Source organism: Euprymna scolopes, chromosome 14 (genome assembly GCF_053919585.1).
Source record: "Euprymna scolopes isolate OS-2025 chromosome 14, ASM5391958v1, whole genome shotgun sequence".
Taxonomy (NCBI): Eukaryota; Metazoa; Mollusca; class Cephalopoda; order Sepiida; family Sepiolidae; genus Euprymna; species Euprymna scolopes.
The window spans coordinates 96,620,341-96,635,322 of NC_136495.1; the positions used below are offsets into that span (position 1 = coordinate 96,620,341).

At 29.7% G+C, this 14,982-nt stretch overlaps 1 protein-coding gene across 8 annotated transcripts in view; it reads right to left on the reverse strand.

Moving 5' to 3' along the window:
• The window catches only part of LOC145293185 (liprin-alpha-1-like), a 227,278-nt gene that overhangs the window by 80,507 nt on the left and 131,789 nt on the right, over window positions 1–14,982 (reverse strand). For 3 of the 8 annotated variants that reach the window (XR_013869680.1, XM_080139670.1, XM_080139672.1), the window contains 3 exons: window positions 14,716–14,933; window positions 6,836–7,031; window positions 46–135 (listed from right to left, as the gene is read on the reverse strand). Coding sequence is in view for 7 of the 8 variants with exons in the window: in XM_080139670.1 (XP_079995796.1) it covers window positions 46–135; window positions 6,836–7,031; window positions 14,716–14,933 (504 nt within the window). In the remaining variant the exon portion in view is untranslated. The remainder of the gene's footprint in view (window positions 1–45; window positions 136–6,835; window positions 7,032–14,715; window positions 14,934–14,982) is intronic. The other 5 variants (XM_080139676.1, XM_080139677.1, XM_080139671.1 and 2 more) reach the window with 3 other exon arrangements.

The following is a 14,982-nucleotide window of genomic DNA, read 5'->3' on the forward strand; positions in this document are numbered from 1 at the left end:
AAAGCTTGAAGGTTTTGTCTGTTTTTGTGGGTAGAGAGTAATTACCTGCGATGCTGAAGAATCAGTGCCAGTAGCTAACTGTGGACTAGAGGATGAGTAGGTGTGCATATGTGCTGCAGACATACCTGCAGGCGCCTGAAATTAAAGAACAAAATGCAAATGCAATCAAATTTAACAAGATGTGCTTCCCTAAAAGCACATCGCATGCAGCAAAAAAAAAGATGGTTACAGTCTAAAACCCAGCCCTTTTTTCATAAATTAGTAATCTGAAGCAAGTGATTTCGCATGGAGTAGAAATTGAAAAGCAAAATTTGTGCAACTGCACAGCTAATCTCAAAATTTTAAACTCTTATCTAATAAATCATTTAATACATAATATTAATATATAAAATTAGCTAGTTTTAAAGTTTGTTTGGTAAATATATTTTAAACAATTTTCTTTCAAAGTTAAAAAAAAAAAAAAAAAAAAAAAAGTAAAAAAGCCCAGAAAAATCCAATGTCTTCCACTTTTTCTTTTCATTTTCTTTTTATAATGAAAGATTTAAGCTTTAATTTAAATTTTATAAACCTATCACTAAAGAAAAGATATTTTAACATCTAAGGAAAGCTTAATTTTTTGGTTTATTGCCATCATGTATTTAAAACCATTACAAAGATAAAAATGAATAAATTTGGATATTCCATTGATCATACTATTAAGGAAATTGTTCACCATTATCAAATACATGCATGAAAAGAGAACTATTCAATCTGGCTTATGCATTATGTCCTTTTGGCATTAATGGTTATTTTTATAAAATAACCTCAGATGGTGAAGATACTTGTTATTTTTAGAACTAATCCCATCCCTTGGTGTCACATTAAAAATGACTGCTCTTCTTGAGAAGGAAGATATACAAATATGTATTAATGGTTTTTGGACTTAGTTGTACATAAATAATGGCAGCAGTATAATTATAAAATAAGATAATTCTTAATTATTCAGATTTTTATGACATTTTTCAAACACTAAATCTCCATTTTAAACAGATATGAAAACTACCCAAAATGGTCCCAACTAACTGAAAGTAGACATTCATTTTATTCAAGAGTTTTATTTCCAGTTAAGAAAACATTTTTAGTCTGTCAAATAATTTGGCATTTTCAGTAGAATTTGTTATGTTAAAAATAGTTTTTTATATATCATTCTAGTAATAGCTGCTCTGACAGACGACTAGAATCTATTCTAGATATTTGTGCTGTATCTTTACATAGAAAGAAATTAAAATATTTCTATTTTGTAAATCAATTATTACATGCACTTTTATAACTTTTTATTTTTTTAGAAAGAAAATTATAAGTTTATATTCAATTTTTGCATCATCTCTAAACTGATTATGTCAATTTGACAGGGTTCAAAATTAGTTGAACTTGCTCATGAAACTTTCAACCAAGTGTAATAAAAAGTTAGTTGCACTCTTTGTGTTAAGAATAAATATACTCGCATTTTCATATGTACTTGCCTAATATAAGATAGGTGTTGGAACTTGGAGTTGCTAAGTTATGATTCATCACTTTTATCATTATAAGATGCTAGTAATAAGATATATATTTAACAATGGGCCAGCATAAAGCGAGTAAATTTACACTTCCTCCAAGAAGAGTTAGACTCAAAGACTTTACTCAAAATATAAACTGTCTGATTTGTATGCAGATAGCATCAATTCATAATAGAAATGTAAGTATGATTCTGAACCAAAAAGTGAAGTTTTATGTTCAGAAATTATGAAATGTCATTTCTATCTTTAGGATCTAATAGAAGCAAGCCTTACAAAGAAAAACGTCATTGATTATTTAGTATTGATCTACTATTGAATTTGAAAGCAATGAGGTTGGTTAGAAAAATGTTCACTTTTGATTTAACTCCATTGGTACCATTGGTTTCTATGGGGGTTTTTTTCTGACATTTTTGTATCGCATTTTTTTTTTTTTGTGAGATTAAATTTATGTAAAATATACAAGCTGAATTATCCCTATTTTTAATTGGTATAAAATTATAAATCCTGTATTGTGAATTTAAAAAAAACATTGCATTATGTATATTCATTCTTTTTAAAGTGTAGATATCTAGATAGGTTTTAAAATAAAATTGAACAAAATATATAATTTAAATGTGTTTATTTTTGTATTATAGATTCTTTGTGGTTTTTGAAGAATCATAAATTTTTAATTTTTTAATTAGCATTAAGATCTTTAAATGATGGAACTCTCTTCTCATTAAATACTTAGATGAGGAGAGATGGTGCTTTTTAATAAATATATAATATAAATGCATGAATTGAATAAAAAAAAAACTGGTTAAAATCAAGTACAGAGCAACAAGGCATACATCTTTTATAATAAATAATTTAATAATTAATAAAAAAAAACATTTCTTTTATATAATTATTAGCATGAGATTGTACAAGTCACATGAAGAAAAGTAATTGTAAGTAGAAATTAAAATTTCCAAATTTCTATTATATCATGTTTTAATTAAATAAGATTATTAAAGATTAAGATTATTATATAAGATTTATATATTAATTTTTCCCAATGACTATTGCCTATTTTCTGTTATTATTGTTTTTTCATAGACATTAATAAACTCAAGCCACAAAATATTTTTATTTCTTATAAAAATGAGGATATACGTTTAAAGCAACATAGCAGTAGTTTCTGAGTGCTCGAGTGCAGAGGCATGCAAGTAATAATAGAAAACCCATGCTGTAAAAACACACAAATATTCAAAACATTTAGAAGAAAAAAGAAACACATTTTTAGTTTATGAATAGAATTGTTACTTTTTTAAAAGAAATGTATTAAGTTAGACTTCCAGCATATATACATTCCAAAACAAATGAAAACAAAAACAGAAGAAGAAAAAAAAAAATATATAACATGCAATTAAAAACAAAAAATACATTTAGCAAGCTACACATGATATTTAATTAATTCTCAAAATTTCCTAGCATTGAAAATTTGTTAGATAGAAAAATAAAAGAAAAAAATGGTCAAAATATAGTTTTTATGAATTAAAAAATCCTTAATTATTTCTGCTAACAACTATAAGATGGTAACAAAGTATTTAAATATAATATTCACTGCTTAATACTGTTAAGAGAATTTTTAAGAGATGTTACTATATCAGAAACTTATCTTTTTTGTCTTTAGTAAAAACAAATTAATTTTTTTTTTTTTTTTTTTTAAATGTCAAGCAAAATATCAGTTTGAAACTTTATAATTAAAATTATAAAAACTGATTTTAATGACCTGAATTTAAAGACACAATTTGTCAACATATAAACTATTGTTTATTTTTATACAGAAACCTAAATTCAAATACAAATTAAAATATTTTGCTGTCATTATTGACAAAATAGACATATATATTCTAAATTTTATAAAACTAGCATGAACAGTATTATAGATGTAATATGTATAATATACACAATATATTAATAATAGTTTATGTTAAACAAAATTATACAAATTTATAATTAAAAATATATTAACATGAATAAATTTAAACATCTTTTTCTGGTTATAAAACATGTTCACATTGAAAGCAATTTGAGAAGTAATTAAACTCATTGTGAAGCTTGATTAGATAAATAAAAATTTAAAAAAACAAAACAAAAAAAAACTTTAGCAGTGCCAACAACAGGTAAATGGGGGATGGGGGAAGGTGGGAAAGATAAATTGAACCAATTTTGGAATATGTCAAGCTAAACTGAAAATGAAGAGAGCATACCACATATACCACAGGAAAGAAGAAGAAAAAAACAAATGTAACAGATGACAAAGATTTTCTTCACAAGAAATGGTAACATTGGATTATATATGTAATACAAGAAAAGATATGTGCACTCAGCAAACAACAGGATCTTGATGCTTCATTCATTTACTTTCGGATATTTTCTTTTTTCTAAAATTACAATTATCAATATTTACCCACAAAATATCTATTACGTCATCATTTATTTTTAAGAATCACTAAGCTGTATAAATGGATAACAACCAGAGAAAATAACAAACATTTTTACCATAGAAAAAGACTTTTTTTAATATTGTATTTCAGAAAGTGTGCGCATATATATGTTATCAAATTCTTATGGAGCAATTTTATGCACTTTCTGTAACAGTTATTCAACTCCAGTTCAACTGTTGGAGATTTTAAATTCGCTACTTCAACTTTCCTTTCCCATTATCTTTATTATTTGTTAGAGAAACTGAAAAAACTAGGTATATAAAGAAGTTTTTTAATGACTTTAACCCTGATATTAAGAAAACCATTAAAAAAAAAAAAAAAAAAAAAAAAATGAAATACAGAATCAATAGGTAGAAATTGCCTATCTTATTTAATCAAAAATGTTCGAATGAGAAGATGCTGCCTCCACATATTTTGAAATGTATTTCAAGTTCTATTTTGTCATTTCAAGTTCTTTTTATTATCTATACTTCATCCGAATGTAGGAGTCACCGAAGAAGCAACGTTGAGTATGATCAGTATCAAAAGGGTGACCATTTGGGAATACCAGATGCTGTATGTAAGAGGAGGATGTTGACATCTCCCTGCAAAAGCTGCAAAAACTAAATGTTATTTCCCTTGACTGGGGACCGCTTGTGAATTTTATACTCCCATGAAACTTTATACTTTGGAGGAAGCCAGTTCAACCTGCCTGGGATAACTGCAGCTTCAATATTGGAGGTGAGTGTAAGAGTTATAGAAGAAAAAATGTAAGTCTATTTACAAATACTATATAGATTACCATAAGAATGACAATTTATTCTATGAATCTTCAAACTATTGTTCTCATCTTCAGTATTCTTTTCACAATGTTTCACTCAATATAACCTACGATCTTCTTCAGGTATATCTTGGCCAACTTGGGAATCTGCATGGAATTTTGAACGGACCTTTTTATTTAATTCATGGGGTAGCATGCTCTCGTTCTGTCAGCCATGATTGGGTGGAAGTCAAAAGTAATTCCCAATTGTATTTTGAGTGTTGTCCACACTGAGAATTGAACCTTCAAAAGTGCAACTTTTACAACTGAATTTTACCAAGTACTCTATCCACCATGCCATGGGTCCATTACATTGATCAAAATGTTGTGAAGATAACAATCAAAATAAGAACAGTAGTCCAAAGATTCCAAAAAATATGAACAATTCATCATCATTTCCAAAATGTATAAAAGAAGAACGTTTATTTTTTGCAAGAAATGTTTGTGTATATAGCCAACAACAAAAGTTTAAAATCATCATGCAATGTTTGAAATAAAAACATAACTGAAAGTAAAAATTCAAGAGAAAATTTTACAATTTTTAAATCTTGATCTTAATGAATCAAGTTAAAATGTCAGCATTTTGTATTGACTTTTTTTTACTCTCAATCACTGTTTAGATGCAGTAGAATATACTGAGAATCAATCTACTCTCAATGTTTAAGCAGTTGAAGATTATTTTGCTTCATATATTTTTTATAGGATTAAAATTTGTAATGTTTTCACATTAATCCAGCGATCTTACTTTAGTTTTAAATTTTAAATTCTGTATGACCATTGCATAGTGGCAAAGAGAACTCACATGTATAAAAATGAAACAATAATAATATACTTTTCATGTTTCTCTTGTATAGGTTTCATGAGACAATAGAGTTGGCACTTTTAGATTTGAGTAGAAATCATACAGATAAATTTGAAGACCAAAATTGTACATCTTTCATCAAATTGGCGGTTCTTTGATCCATTAAAACTGTTCCAGAGTAGATCTTTCTGAAAACATTACTTTAACCCAAATCCAAACATGGCTACGGTTTGTGCTCTGTAACAGATGCCAAACATTTGGATTTCATAACAGTTATTAGCAAGGTTTAAAATCACTAATCCAAAATGGAGTAAAACTTTAATACATTTGTACCTTTTTGAAAGAGAGCCACACACATTTCATTACAAGAATTTAAGGAATTTATAGCCAAGAATTAAATCAAATGGTCATCATCTTTCCATGTGTTAAAAATTATTAACACCTACCAGCAATTTGTACAATGCAACAAGTATAACAAGTGTTTTTTTAGTGTTTTATATTTCTCCAAAAATTGTTAATAAATTAAATGTTATTGTATCCAACAGTTTTTCTTTCTACATTTCTCTTCCAATATACATGTACATATAACATCCACAAATAATGATGACCAAATGAGAGGATATTGTGCAATTGTTTCTCTAGAATACATTTTTCTAATAATTACTTATTGAGTTCTCAGGTTCATAAGTGATCACTCTTTGACAAAGAATCCCAATTGGCTAACCATCTGTTGCAACCTCACTCAGGATTGCCATGGTTTGAAATGTGCAGGCCAGAGAAGAAGCTAGCTTAGTCTAACCAGGGTGAACACTGTTACAAATACAAATGATCATCGCAATGGTTTCTAAATTGATACTGGCTAAAAAACGTTATGATTACAAAAAAAAAAAAAAAAAAAATGTTTTTATATTTATTTAATCTAATATATAAAAAAATGAAAGATGTTACAGTTTTATTATGAAATTTGGATTCTAACCGAACCTATAACATAGAAAAAATATATTTTCTTTAGACTACCTGATTAATCTTAATTAAAGTTTGGATTCTTTCATTCTTTGTTTATCTGCGCATTAATTAAACTGAAGTCTAGCATCAAGAACATGCCTGCACTGGGAGAGAAAATAAAACTAAATAAGCTTAGAAAAATATTTGTGACATTAAAAGACAAGACATAACAAAAAGTGGCAATGTGGTTTCTCTCTAGGTCTGGCCTATCCAGACTTACTGTATGATATTTTTGGAGATAATCTCTGGACTGATATGATCTTGGAGTTGGCGTAGATCGTCCACTCAATGGTGGAGACGATCGCTCATAACCTGTGCGCCATCTGTTGGCTATTGCATCAAGACTTCCACTCCCTACCCTGCTCTCCAATTCTTCAGCTCGTTGTTCAGTGCTCTCCTTTTCTTCTTGTATTAATCTGAAAAGATAATTTTTAAAATGCTACTTAAAATAGAAAATATACCAAAATAAATTACCCACCTCCTCAAAAAAAAAAAAAAAAAAAAAATTATATATATATATATATATATATATATATATATATATGTACAAGATTGAAAATTATAGCATAAGAAATAGTTTGGGGAGCTTCACCACATGCTTAAGAACAAAACTGTATAAGAGTCAATTATCTTTGTTGCGTCATTGCGTATGGTTTAGCAGACTCTGTTGAAGTACTTATTAAGGACATCTTCAAGGCTTTATAAGTATACGACTTGCTAAATCTTTACATCTTATGCTTCATGACTCACTGGAACATCTTCCTGTTGTCAAGAATGGTCTTTCATGAAGTTGAAATATTTGCTTTGCTAAAGCATCAGTTTGCTGACAGCTACCACAGGAACTACAACTACCCATAAAGAATAGAGGAATAAAACAACTATTAGGCCATACTAAACAGAAGATTCCAATTTTAGTGTTAGAATTTAAAAAAGAAATCAATTTAATTAAATCATTAATACATTCTATCAATATCTTTCAAAAACAGTTCTACTACTACTACTACTACTACTGCATTTTAAAATTTGCTAGAGTTGTAGAGATGCTCTTGTAACTGTGGATTGTTGCAAAGTTTTTACCAATCCAAACAGACATATTTTCTTTGGTCTGCCCAGTCCTTTCTTCCCTAGTATGGTTCATTTGAGGATGATCTTCGAGTATCCACTCAATTTTATGTGATATTCCTATCTCAGCTTCCTCTTCTTTAATGTAGTCAGCTGATGTTCGTAATAACTAATATACTGTTCAATGGGGTTCCAGACTTCTATATTGGTAATATGGTCTCAGTAGATGATGCTTCGGGTTCTCCTGAAGTATTTAATTTCTGCTACTACCTGTATTTTTCTTCAACTTAGTTACCAAACTCAATAACCCACATGTACAAAGAGAAAAATGCCAGCACATAGTAATCTCCATTTATCAAACAGTTCATAAGCATTAAATTTCCATGTTTTGTCAAGAATCCTTAGTTGTGGGAAAAGAAAAAAAAATAGATGTTGAAAAATAATTTCTTTGTGTTTTAAAAACTAGTTTATAAAGATTATATAAATTGCAGGCAAGGTAGCATGAATGCCTGCAATCTTTTCAAACTTTACACAGCAGACGAAATTCTATAACTTCCAACAAACATTTATTGAAATCTAATATTGACTGCTAAACAACTTCCGCAAAGTTGGTAGCCCACAAACTGTACTCAGACTTATAAAAAATTGAAAAATCTTTCACTAATATTCAATTATATAAGCTGTATATAATTTATAGCACTGATTTGAAACAGATGTTTCTTAAGACTCTTTTTTTTAATGAATAAGAATTCAATAAAAAAAATAAAATGATACATGATATGAAAATAAAATAATACATGATATAAAACAAATGAAAAATTATCATGCATTACATAAAAATTTATTTTGGTTTTGCTCAAAAATAGATGAAAATTGATCGACTGTGATGGCAATGAAATTGCTCAAGCTAAACTTTACACTCATAATCAATAGTCAAGATAAATCCAATCAAATGTTACCAATAGTTTCTTTGGAACTCTTCAGTTTATTTGCCTTTAGTAATTAAATGAGAAACACTGTTTTATATTTGCATGTAAAATAATCATTTTATGCCCAAATATGGTAAAAGGCATGTCTGAAATGAAAATAGCCATACTTCCTTAGTTCACAATGAACACTTAAAAAAAAAAAAAATCTAAATGAGTAAATATGAAAGTTTTTCATCACTAATTATCATCAAAATAACTTACTGTTATTTACATCAATAATACAACATGGTTCGGAATACTATATATAAAATATGGAGAAAAGATAGATATTTGTATATCTAATTTGCATAACTACTTAAAAAAAGATGAATCTATAATAAGATTATTGTTAGGTGTTATTCATTTGTAACGTTATTGAGTTATTTTTCTTGTATGATGGGTGTTCAATAAAAAATGCCCCCCATTCAGTTGTCTGTTCTATCTGAAATTTTGCATGTGCAAGGATTTATATCTCTATGGGTTATGTGGCAAATTACAGTTCTGAAATAATTATGATTTCTAGTTTACAGGTGTTTGAACTGAGCCAGGTGTGGCATGGAGCCTGTTGAGTTATGCAGTGATCTGTTTTTTGTATTGCAAAGGACACACATCACATGAAACTTTTGATGAAATGAAAACATATATGATAATGATGCTTCATCATATGACCTCGTAAAACACTGGCATTGTGAATTCAAACATGGCCAGAAATCTGTGGAAACAATGCCCGACCAGGTTGCACAGCCACTTCTGCCGTTGACGAGGCATCTCTCAGTCAGACTGAGACTGCCATTTTAGAAGATCAATGCATAACTATTCATCAAATAGTAAAAGAGGCTAAGATTAGTAGAGAGTCTGCGAAAATTATCATTTATGTCTATTTGCAGATGCATAAGTTATCTGCTAGATAGATTACCAGGTTGCTGACACATTTCCAGAAGTGAGAATGTATCGAGTGATTGGGAATGAATTTGGAGATGTGCTAAGAAGATGTGTCAAAAGTTTTTCAAAAAACTAATTACACAGGATGAAACCTGGGTCTATCACTACAATCCAGAAACCAAAACCCAGCTAATGCAGTGGAAACTTGATGGAGTTCTTAGGTTCATAAGTGATCACTCTTTGACAAAGAATCCCAATTGGCTCACCATCTGTTGCAACCTCACTCAGGATTGCCATGGTTTGAAATGTGCAGGCCAGAGAAAAAGCTAGCTTAGTCCAACTAGGGTGAACACTGTTACAAATACAAATGATCATCGCAATGGTTTCTAAATTGACACTGGCAAAAAAAATTCAAAGAAGGCAAAGGCGTAGCCCTCTGTTGGCCAGGTCATGCTCACAGTTCAGAATGGAACCAGAATAGAGTAGTGATGACAGATTTCCTGGCAAAAGGTTCCACAATTACAGAAACCTATTATGTTCAACTTTTGAGGAAATTAAGAAGTGTTATCAAAATGAAGAGGCAGAGCAAGGTTAGCAAAGATATCTACTTCCTACAAAAAAATACTTCAGTTCACAGCATGCATGTGACCAGATCAAAAGCACAGGCATGTGGCTATTAAATCCTGCCCCTCATACTCTCCTGACCTATCTCTTTCCAGCCATGAAGTTATTTTTGAAAGCAAAGTGTTTCCCAGATGATGCAGCCTTGATTTTTAAAGTCACATTGTGTGATCAATCTGGGGTGTTTTACAAAAATGGTTTCCAGATCTGCATTTAATGATAGAAGAAATGTGAAAATTTAAGTGGTTCCTCTGCAGAGAATAACTAATAACAGTGTTAAGATTTGTAGCTCTACTGCTATGAGGAGTAAGTCAAGGGCATTACTTATTGAATTCCCCTCGTATATTTGTAATAGATTCGTCAATAATTAAATAAATTTTAAAAAAAAAAAGGATAACTTAGAAAAAACCTTCATTAAAATATGCTCCTTATTACCAAGGGAGATAATTTATATGAAACTAATGTCTTCGCTACCTAAAAGCAAATATCGATGAGGCATAAAAGTTCAGAGAAGGGAAGGTGACAGCTCTCTCTTTCACTTTATGTGTGAGAAGGAGGAGTGAAAATCAATTAGAAAGAAAATTTGGTGTAACTCTCACTCCCTGTTTCTTTATATCAAAATTATCAAAATGTTAATATCTATTTATAATAATGTGAAAGTTTTTGTCATATTTTCAGAAGAAACTTATGAAATGTTTAATATTAAAAATGTTGGTTGCAAGTAGGTAATTTTGTGAAGGCATTGCTAGTCAACAAAACAAGCAAGTAACTTGAATCGTAACAATTGAATGGTTTATATTTATATACTTGTGAAAACTCTTGATTTTGTTAATTTGTTTGCTCATTTGTCCATGTGCAAACTGAATGATGCCACAAAGTGATAACCTCATTCACCGATTGCAACATATACTAAAACAAGTGAAATATAAGTAAGAGTCTTATGAAATCATAAATTGATGATATCATATCTTGTGATATCATCAGGTGTAGGAAACGGGGAAGATCATTTGTGATATCATAAATAATAAAATAAAAAGATGATGACATCAATTAAAATAGAGAACATAGATTATCTGTGAGTATTCTAGATAAATGTCTAGTACATACTAGTAAAAGCGGGCGGATCTTTCTTGCTTGTCATCATAAATATCAATATATATATATATATGACAGTCATGTAATTTTTGTGGCAAGATTTGCACAATCTCCAACCACTCTCCTGAGTCAGCATTGTTAAATATCAGTGGCAAGCATAGGTTTAGGACAACTGGAAACAATGCCGAGATAAGTGGAAAGCACATACAGCACCTAGAATTTCCAAATGGTCACTTGTCTCATACTAGCTAGGCTCAATGCTGCTTAACTTCGATGATCTGACGAGAACCGGTGTGTCAATGTGATTATGCCAAATACATATATCTATAATATAAAGCTGAACGTCTGTGTGTGTCTGGTCATGAATAGGCTCCTATATGGTTGACTATTTTAAAAAACTGATTACATATAATGATAGAAGATGTATCGAAGATCAGGAATGGGTATGTTTGATCTGGCAGAACGGAGGTTCATAAAAATTGTGGGGTCCGCATTCGTGCCTGGCCCCCAAAGTATGGAAATAAAAAATGAAAAAAAAAAACGTTTACAAGGGTTTTTGATATAGATGTACATAAGAATACTTTGATAAGTATGTTTCAACTTCAATAGGGATGGTATAATAAAATTGTGGGGTCTGCGTTCGCGCCTGTACTCCATAGAAATATGGCACAAACTTTAATAAAGACTTTTCATATCTATTTGCGTAAGTATACTTTGATAATTATGTTTCAGTTTGAAGAAATATGGTATAATAAAATTATTAGGTGCGCGTTCGCGCCTGACCTCCATAGAATATAAATATGTCACAAAGTTTAACGAGGTTTTTTAAAAGGGGTGAAGGTCCACAATAACACCTTAACTTTAATCTTAATTCACGTTAGCTTTTATTCATTTTTTTTTGAGTTGAATCATATTGTGTCGAATAAATTCACATTCTTATTAAAGTGAAAGCCAAAAAAAAGTTGGAACTTTAGACAATTCTCGACAAATTTTGCATAACTCTGTTTTTTTCCTTCTTCACTTGCACGTGGAACTCTTTCAAAAATAGATAAATAATAAAAATAAGAACGTTACTTGTTATCGTGTCAAAAGAAGGAAAAAATCCTGCTCACGTAATTACGTGTCTTTTTAAAAACATTCACATAACCTTTTTATTTTTATTTATATATCTGCTTAAGCTTTTTTTTGTCAGTGTACAGGAATTTGTCAGGAATTCAGTTGATTATAATCCTTTATGCGTGTTCTTACATTACAATAGTACAACCCTGAATCCGACGGCGCAATACTACACCGTTCAATACTGTAAAACTGAAACGAAGCTGTTCTGCTTGAAAAGGGTGCCATTTTCTTCTTATTCATATCGATTCTTTGCTTTAAAAAACTAAAGTAATTACGTGCTTACTTTTTTAATATCCCATTTTGCTGTTCTGGATTATTTTACTAAAGTAAGTAAAGCTTCATTATTTTTCAAAACTGTTTTTGTTTCTTTGTTTTTTCGATATTTCATCGATATCATTTAGTAAGAGTGTTTAGCAGAAAAGCCAACAAACAACTACCCGAAAAAAATAAATATACAAGAAATAAATGTTACCAAAGTCAGTAAAAGTTCAGTTCATGTTTTTTTTTTTTTGTTTTGAAATAGTTTTTAATGCTCTTTACTTGAAATAATTTCAGCGAACCGAAATTAAAACAAAATTTGAGGCGATAACTACTTAAATGAATTTTTATATAAACTACACATGCCATAATCGAACATTCCTCAAGCACAAAATAACGGAAAACATTAAAATATGTTTATAAATATTCCTTACATTGACGGAACTCTCTTAAAGTGTTAACACAGAATGCTCAGGTGCCCCTCCTTCAAATTGAAAATGGGGCTCTCCATTTCAAAGTCGCTGCCATTTTGATTTTTTTAAAACCAGTTCGTGAATTAAAAAATAATATTTTTTTTTTACAAACTACTTAAAAATACAAACCAATGAACTTTTCTACCATAAAAGTAACTTTTGACTATGGTAACATTTATTTCTTGTATATTTATATTATTATATATATAACATTTTCTCTTTGTAAGGAAACATCATTTTGTTGGTCAGTCTTGGCTACGAATGGAAACAAAGTTGATATAAAAAAATTTATTTTCGGGAAAATTATCTTCACTTTCATCATATTTTGCTTAGGGTAAACTTTTTCTTTACAACCCCCCTCCTTTTCATAACCTATCATACTTTCATCAATCACAGTCCATTTTCTGTAGGCTGTTTTTGAACCCAATAAACGACAGGTACTTCTGCAAGTATATATATATATATATATATATATATATATATATATGGTGTACTAGAGCTTTATTAATTATGGGATGTATATATATCTATAATATAAAGCTGAATGTCTGTGTGTGTATGTGTGTGTGTGTGTGTGTATGTGTGTCTGGTCACGAATAGGCTCCTATATGGTTGACTATTTTAAAAAACTGATTACATATAATGATAGAAGATGTATCAAGACACAAGAATGGGTATGTTTGATCTGGCAGAACGGTGGTCCATTAAAATTGTGGGGGTCTGCGTTCGCGCCTGGTCCACAAAGTATGGAAATAAAAGATTTTAAAATTAAAAAAAAGAAAAAACGTTTACAAATGTTTTTGATATAGATGTACATAAGAATATTTTGATAAGTATGTTTTAACTTAAATAGGGATGGTATAATAAAATTGTGGCGTCCATAGAATGGAAATAGGCACAAACTTTGATAAAGACTTTTCATATCTATCTGCGTAAGTATACTTTGTTTCAGTTTGAAGAAATATGGTATAATAAAATTATGGGGTGTTCGTTCGCACCTGACCTCTATAGAATGGAAATATATCACAAAGTTTAACAAGGTTTTTTAATATAGATCCACAGAATATTGTGATAAGTGTTTCAGTGTGAACAGGTATGGTATAATAAATTATGGGGTTTATCTATTTTTACTTTCATCATATTTTGCTTTGGTTTTGATACCCCCAAATTCGAAGCTATCTCTTTACAACCCTTCCTTTTCATAACCTATCATACTTTCATAAATCAGAGTCCATTTTCTGTAGGCTGTTTTTGAATCCAGTCAACGATGGGTACTTTTGCTAGTATATATATATACACACAAACACACTTGAAAATGGATGAATCATAGTTACAGACGCTGTGGACATGCATATTTGGCAGCTGCTGTTGCTTTATAGACTAATGTCAAAGTTGTATATTTAATATCATACATGTAATAAATACTGATTCGACAGGTTATGGGTGGGCTAATTATTCATAAAATCTATTGTTGAAATAATTATTAAGTTCAATTTAAGGTTTTAATTTTTTCTTTTTTTTTTTTACAGTTAAATTCTCTAAAAAGATAAAAATGTATAAATTATTCCTGATACAAATTATATGAAAAAACAAAAAACAAAAAAACAGAAATCCAAATTTACCTAATTTCATTGTTGATTGCATCTAATTGTTCTTGTATCATGAGGGCCAGTGTTTGAGCATCTGTATGTCCTGAAGGTGAAAGTAAATCCACAGCTCCAAATATTGATTCCGTTTCGTCAGCTCCTTCTGTATCACTCGTGTCAAATGCCTGTTGTACATTAGCCAACACATGAGCCTGTTGGATTTTCTCCCATTCTTGCTCATTGAGTGTATTGACCTGAAATGTAAATTCATATAGAATTAAGTTTATACTTAGAATCTACCTT